Below are 7,257 nucleotides of genomic sequence, written 5' to 3' on the forward strand. Positions count from 1 at the left end.
GTGTCATCATTTCATTGTACTATTGGAGTCTCTTTAGTCTGAGGACTGATAGTGTTCAGCTGATGAGACTTGAAAAAAGCCTATTTTATTATAATTAAAGACACAGTGTAGAAGAAGGGTGAGTCCCGGGGCAGCTCAGTGCTGTTTATCTAGTGAACATTTCTCCAGAGCTTGTTTTTATAAGAATCCACTTTAAGTGTTGAAGGGAAATGCTTTCATCTGAAAGAGATTTTTGTACTTCGTTCAGATTGTTTCCCCCATCTGATAAAAACCCTGGCTGAGGAACAGCCAGATGTGGCTCATTGCGGGAAGATGAAGGAAGAGGAGAAAAACGCTGGGGTGGAGCACAGGAATAGTCGGTCAGTCATGCTTCCAAACTCGCGAGATTTTTTCTGTTCTTTTCACTTCCCTGAGCCACTCTGGGGTCCACTTTGAAGACGCGATGCCCTCGCCTCTTCCGCGACCCCCTTATCTCCCGGGCGAGTTTTCTCCCTCGGTGGACTCGCGGCCCTGCAGCAGCCCCTCCCAGCTGCCGGGGAAGGCGGGCAAGCTCTCCCTGGGCGGCACCCCGCCCAGGGCCCCACGGCTGCCACGCCGGCTGGCCTGGTGCTCCATTGACTGGGAACAGGTGTGCTTCCTGCAGAGGCTGGGAGCTGGCGGGTTTGGCTCCGTGTACAAGGCAACTTATCATGGGGTGCCGGTGGCCATAAAGCAAGTGAACAAGCGCACCAAGAACCGACTGGCATCCCAGCGCAGTTTCTGGGCTGAGCTCAACATAGCAAGGCTTCGCCATGACAACATCGTGCAGGTTGTGGCTGCCAGTACGCGCACCCCTGCGGGCTTTGAAAGTCTAGGCACCATAATCATGGAGTTTGGTGGCAATGTCACTTTACACCAAGTCATATACGGTGCTACGAGCTGCCCTGAGGAGGAGGAGGCCCAGCCTCGCTGCTGTGCCGGAGAGCAGTTAAATTTGGGAAAGTGTCTGAAGTATTCCCTAGATGTCGTGAACGGCCTGATTTTCCTCCACTCACAAAGCATTGTGCACTTGGACCTGAAGCCAGCTAACATTCTGATCAGCGAGCAGGATGTCTGCAAAATTGGTGACTTTGGTTGCTCCGAGAAGCTGGAAGATGTGCCCTGCTGCCAGACTGCTCCTTACCACCTGGGCGGCACATACACCCACCGAGCCCCAGAGCTTCTGAGAGGAGACACCCTAACGCCCAAAGCGGACATCTATTCTTTTGCCATCACTCTCTGGCAGATGACGACCAAGGAGATGCCTTACTCAGGGGAGCGTCAGTACGTGCTGTATGCTGTAGTGGCCTATAATCTGCGGCCGTCTCTGTCGGCAGCTGTCTTCACGGACTCCATCCTTGGGAGAAGACTTGGGAAGATGATCCAGGGCTGCTGGAGGGCCAGTGCTGCTCAGCGGCCAAGCGCAGAGCTTCTCCTGGGTGATCTTAACACTTTAAAAGGTGAATTTGCCTCACTCTAAACCTGTATCGAGATAAGCTTTTGTCTTTGTTTCTGTTCATTTTTAAAGAAGTGAAGGTGCAGAAAAAAACATTTGTAGGATGGATTTTTAGAAAATAAAGTTACTAAAAACTTCTGTATTCTCAAAAGCTTTTTCTAAGACAAATAGCAGAGCTACAAACGTAGTGTCATCTTAGTACCGTTAGTAACTAACCATATCCCTTTATAGACTCACCTGCTTTGCTTTCACAGCTAGTGTGCTTACTTTATCAGTTTCATAGTATTGCATTTATTTTTGCAATTTATTTATATTTATTTATTTATTTTTCAAATTTGTTTTTGATAAAACCAGTTGGTCTAAAACAACTGAATCGTAAAATGTCAAAATCCTCTACAAATTCAAATAATATGCTCCATAACTTTCACCTAAATTTAAACTATTAACAAGTAATGAAAAACTTTTCTGGAAAAAGAGTAATTCTTTTTTCTACTCCTCTCCCCGAAAAGCTTCTTGTCTGTAACGACCTTCACACGTAATATTTACAAATTGAAGTAAATTTATTTTTCAAAGAATAACATCTTAAATCATTTCTTGTGATATTTTGAACTTGTACATATCACGAATAGAAAAACTTTGCTAAAACACTTCTAAATTGGGTCTCTCTTACCTGTTGTTTGGACTCAGAAGCAGATGACAAAACAAAGAAAGATTATGTGATGTGACAAAAAATGATAACCCTGAGGAATAGTCAATTTAACATTTGGACAGAGGCGAGCAGACACGTAGAACCAGATCGCACATTCTAGAAGTCAAGGTGATGGCTGCTGGTACATAAGATTTAAAAGAATGAGGTGACTGGATTTTGTCATTAGGACAACGTTGACTTCCTTTTAGCAACGGCAGTGTCAGTGAGTGGCAGAGGGCAAGGCCATTACAGCGTACCAGGCAGCTATGGCAAGGGCTTGAAGTAGAAGCTGTATTTGGACTGTTAAGGAAGAAGGGAGAAGCAGAAACCTTTAGAAAGGGTAAGATACACAGAAATGTTTGTGGATATTTGGTTTAGTTTTAGGATGAAGTGAGTTTATGCGAAAGAAGCAAGAGGAGGCAAAGATAACTGAAAGTTTAAAAACTTGTGGAAGAAACAAAAAATCACACCTAAGGAAAGAAATTGTAGCCTTCGAAAGAAAGAGCAGCTCTTCCTGGAAAGTGAGCAAAGGAGGTGGGACAAGTGCCATTATAGATAAGTTTTTAAGTAGGAAAAGGAGAGACTGGAGAAGTTCCCATCTGTGGAATCCTATTTTTTCTACTGAGAGTGATTGAGGGTAAAGGGTCTACAGAGTGACATCATGGTTTAAAACTGTTCTTGAGAAAAGCAAAAGGGAGCTGACTGTGACTATGTAAAATATTGGCGCAGTGTTGCTGGTTCTGTCCGTGTAGCTTGGGGAACAAAGCACCCATATATCAATAAAAAATTCCCTTCTCTGTTTATTACAGCAACAGGAGTTTCTGTTGGTAAGTTTAAGATACGATGGATCAAAAAAAAATATTACAATGGATCAGTTTGTTCCACTAAGTGTGTTAAAATGAGATTCTAACTATACTTAATGCCTTATTAACAAACTATCAGTGAGCTACCTAAGGATCCCCTAGTAAAGGCATTAAAGTCCACAATGCACTTCCAGAATGAACATGGCCACAGCTTACATTCAAATATCTTCCCTTCTCCTGGAAAGCATACAGGGTGACAAAGAGAACAAGGAGGGAGGGACTTTGTAAACTCCATAATCAGTGACACTAGGAGACAGGAAATGTACAGACTTGAAAATGTACACAGTGATATCTAATGACTGTACAGAGCTGTAGGAAGAGTGCAAGGAACAGTAGGGGGTAGCTCAGAGGAGGACGGAGTGGCAGATCCCAGAAAGACTTGGCAAAAATAGATGCCCTGAAGAACAGGTGCCCGCTGTGAAGTGCACAAGTTGAGGAAGAAACTCCTGAGAACAGGGCTGAGATCAAACTGAGCTGAGCTTATGAGAGTTGGCAGAGAAAGAAGCAACAGAAAGTGTTCAGGAAGATCTAGCCACGGCAGAGCTCAGAAAGCGGCAGCAAAATGCCCCTTCTGAACATGAAAGGGTCAGCCCGGGGGTGGCGTCATAGAATACAAGACAGGCGCAGAAGCTTCCTGAGCCCAGCTGGCACGGAGAGAGAAAAAGCTGTGGCTGCCTGGGGAAACCCACAGAAATGCCAAATGTGAAGGAAACGAATATGGTCTTTTCGGTCGCAGAGAAAGAAAGTCTTTGAGTTGTAAGGAGACTACCCTGATGGGAGGTAGAATACACCCACGGATTGCTTCATCTGTGATAGCTGAGTGCCACAGGAAATTATTTAAAGTAGACAAATCAAGTCAGAGGTAAAAGCATATTTGATGGTACAAAGATAAGTATTAAAGATAATACTGTTGCCTCAAACTGGGGCAGAGGAGAGGAGAGGAAAGGGAGACAAGCTGTCAATGTTGTCACTCATAGAAGTAAACTCATGGATATTGTCTAGGATTGAGGAAATTATATACAGGTAAATAATACAACAAAATTACAACACATAACCTTCCTCAGAATCAGAACTACCAAAACAAAAAGATAAAAGAGCCAAGCACAGAATGAAAGACAACAATATAAACTATAAAAACAAAATAATAAATAATAATAATGATGGCTTAACTCACCTATTAGAAGAAAAATCTCTATGCTGTCAGACATACATACTCCTTCTCAACAAAGCATGGACCACAAAAAAGGTGTGCCACGTAAATGCCAACCAAAAGTAGAAGCCACGATTTCATCATAAAATGGATTGAAGCCAAAGAAGGATATTTAATAATGTTAAAGAATGTAATTCACAATAAAGAAATAAAAGTTAGGAATAACTGTGAACCAAATACCACAGTAACAATTTTCACAGACCAGAAATAACAAGGAGTATAAAGACAGATTGAAACACAGTTCACAGGAGGCTAATTTACTTCTCTCTGCCCAAAACGGATTAGATGGGTAAAAAATAAGACTTTTTTTTGTGTAGGAGACTTTGACAAAATTAATAGGATACATCTGATTGTTACATAAAAACATTCAAGACCCTAAAAAATAAATACAGCGTCTCTTCAAGCACCTTCAAGACAAACAAAATTGAAATTTTAACAAAATTAGAAAAGAACCAGCTCCTTTTTCCAGAAATTTTTAAACTCTTAAGTAACTGTGTGTCAAAAGGAAATGTCAAACTGCAGGCACTCTAGAGAGCAACAGTAATGAAAACACTTTAGAACCCAGAGAAAACTATAAAAGTTGAAGAAAATGTGTAGTCTCAAGTAGTAATACGAATAAAAAAATAAAAATGAATTAAGCATATGAGTCAAAGTTAGGAAAAGGACAAAAAAATACACTGGGAGAAATTTGAAAACCAGGAATTGAAGTAGATTTAATGAGTTAAAAGAAGTAGAACAAGTAAATAAATGAATAAAATAGTTTGTTGAATAAAAATCGACAAAAGAGACAAACCAGTAGCTGACTGAAAAGAAATAAAAGCACATGTACACAAAATTAGAAATAAAGGGAGAATAATGATCAAAACCATTTTTTTTAATTTTAAGAGAAAACTTTACATAACTCTATAGAAATAATTTTGAAAATCTAGAAGAATACATAATATTCTAGGAAACTATAATTTACCAAATCTGGCCCCAATGAAGATAGAAAATCTAAACAGATCAATTCTATAGAAGAAATAGAGAAAGTTGTCTAACCACCCCTCCCCACACCATAAGGCATAGCACCTGAAGCTCCACCGACTTCACCTAAACCTTAAAGACCAGGTAATCTTGATGCTACTTAAATTAGAAGGAAAATTTCCACATTCTTTTTAAGAATGACATTTACACTGACACCTGATAAAGATTGCTTTGAAAAAGAAACTACAGACCAATCTTATAATTATCAATGAAACTACAGACCAATCTTATAATTATCAATGTAAAGGTTCTAAATAAAAGCAAACAGAGTCCAACAGTTAATTTAAAAAATCATGCACACACACATGATTAACAAACGTGCATAATGAACAAACATGGGTTTATTCCAAGATGCAAGATTAGGAAATCTGTTAACCTAATTCATCATATTAATTGGTCAAAAGAAAAAAATAGGATGGATACTGAGAAGACATTTGACAAAATTAAACGTTCATTCCCAATTTTTAAAGAGACTAAAAAAACGAGGACTCCTTAGCATGATTTTTAAAAACACTATGCATACCAATGTTAATTTCTTAGTTTTTATAAATAAAATCATGGTTATATCAGATGTTAACATTAAGGGAAGCTGGGTGAAAGGGATACAAGAATTCTCTCTACTATCTTTGCAACTTTTCTATATTTCTAAAATTATTTCGAAATAAAAATTAAAAGATTATAAGACACACACAATTTCAGCGCAATAGCCCCCATCTTAGTGAGGAATCACCAGGGGCATTTCTGCTGAAGTCAGGAAGAGCGTAAGAATGTCCACTACTGCCGCTGCTGTTCAACATTTTATTGGTCAACGAAATTAGAAAAGAGAAGGAAATTTGAGGTCTAAAAATTATAGAGAGGGGGGCATACTAATTATGTTTGCAGATTCTATTTTAAGGATGTATAACTGAAAAAAAAAGAGAATTAGTAGAAAGACTAACTCAAGCATTGGGAAGATTGTGTAAGGTAGCACGATAGGAAATGAAGTCTATTGACTTCATGTGTGTAAACAAAAACCAGATAGAATTTGTAAAAGAAGATGATTCCTTTTACAATAGCAATGAAAAAGAGGAAATATTCTCTCGAACACATCCATGTCCTGTACGGGTGGTGATACCAGGGCAAGAAGATGGGACACTTGGCCAGCGTGGGAGGGATATTAGTTGTACACAGGAAGGTTGAACAGGTAACTATATTGAGGATACTGAGAGTCAAGTTTCATAAATTTTGGAAAAGGGGGCTATGAGTACTGAAAGGAAGAAGTGTAGAATAAATTGTGTTGGATTGAAATTGGAGTTATCAGTGTGAACTCAGTTTTTAATACAGATAGATGGACAGATATAGATAGATGTAGAAATAGACATAAATGTCTGTGTGTGTGTATGCACATACATGTATTTCCTAGCTCTGTCCTTTGAGAGGGTCCAAAATAATGACATTGTGGAGTAGACTTAGCACCAGATTTTAGTTTCTGAATTCTGAAATTTCAGTTTCTGCATCCTTAATTATCCACAGCAGCAGGAAACCAGGGCTTTTTGGAGAAATGACTGATTCCAGAGCAGGGAAAATACAAAATGAATCTAGAACATCTTATACCCAAAGTGCTGCAGGAACGAGAGGGACATGTCAAAAGGACAGAGGAACTAACCTGATGCATCTCCACTGGCCAAACCTAAGACTATCTGAGCATTAAAATAATAATAGCAAATAAAATAGGAACAAATAGTCACAGTGAATGAAATAGGAAGCCATACTGATAGAAATATTTAACTAAATAAATAAGGGAGAACAGAAAGCTCTACCTTACAACAGAATGCCAACTAATATTAATTGCTAATAAATTGCTAATTGCTAACAAAACACTTTATTAATTATCCTTACAGTGTAGAGTCTTGCTGACATTGTCTTACAAGTGATGTAGATAGATACATGCTATCTTCATCAAGTTATCATGTGCCTCCTGATATGGTGCACTGAGAAAAACATAGCACCTCTTCTGTGG

General features: G+C 39.2%; 1 protein-coding gene across 1 annotated transcript; it reads left to right on the forward strand.

The window, feature by feature from the left end:
- The first annotated feature begins 311 nt into the window (after positions 1–311).
- On the forward strand, positions 312–1,612 carry MOS (MOS proto-oncogene, serine/threonine kinase). Its single transcript, XM_005615196.3, has one exon. It carries the CDS (start codon positions 443–445, stop codon positions 1,496–1,498), a length of 1,056 nt encoding a protein of 351 aa, XP_005615253.3. The 5' UTR covers positions 312–442; the 3' UTR covers positions 1,499–1,612.
- Positions 1,613–7,257: the final 5,645 nt, after the last annotated feature.

This window comes from Equus caballus, chromosome 9, assembly GCF_041296265.1.
Source record: "Equus caballus isolate H_3958 breed thoroughbred chromosome 9, TB-T2T, whole genome shotgun sequence".
Lineage (NCBI taxonomy): Eukaryota > Metazoa > Chordata > Mammalia > Perissodactyla > Equidae > Equus > Equus caballus.

Bases quoted from the DNA above. Each gene is read 5' to 3' on its own strand.
- MOS (XM_005615196.3), top strand. From the start codon at position 443: ATGCCCTCGCCTCTTCCGCGACCCCCTTATCTCCCGGGCGAGTTTTCT.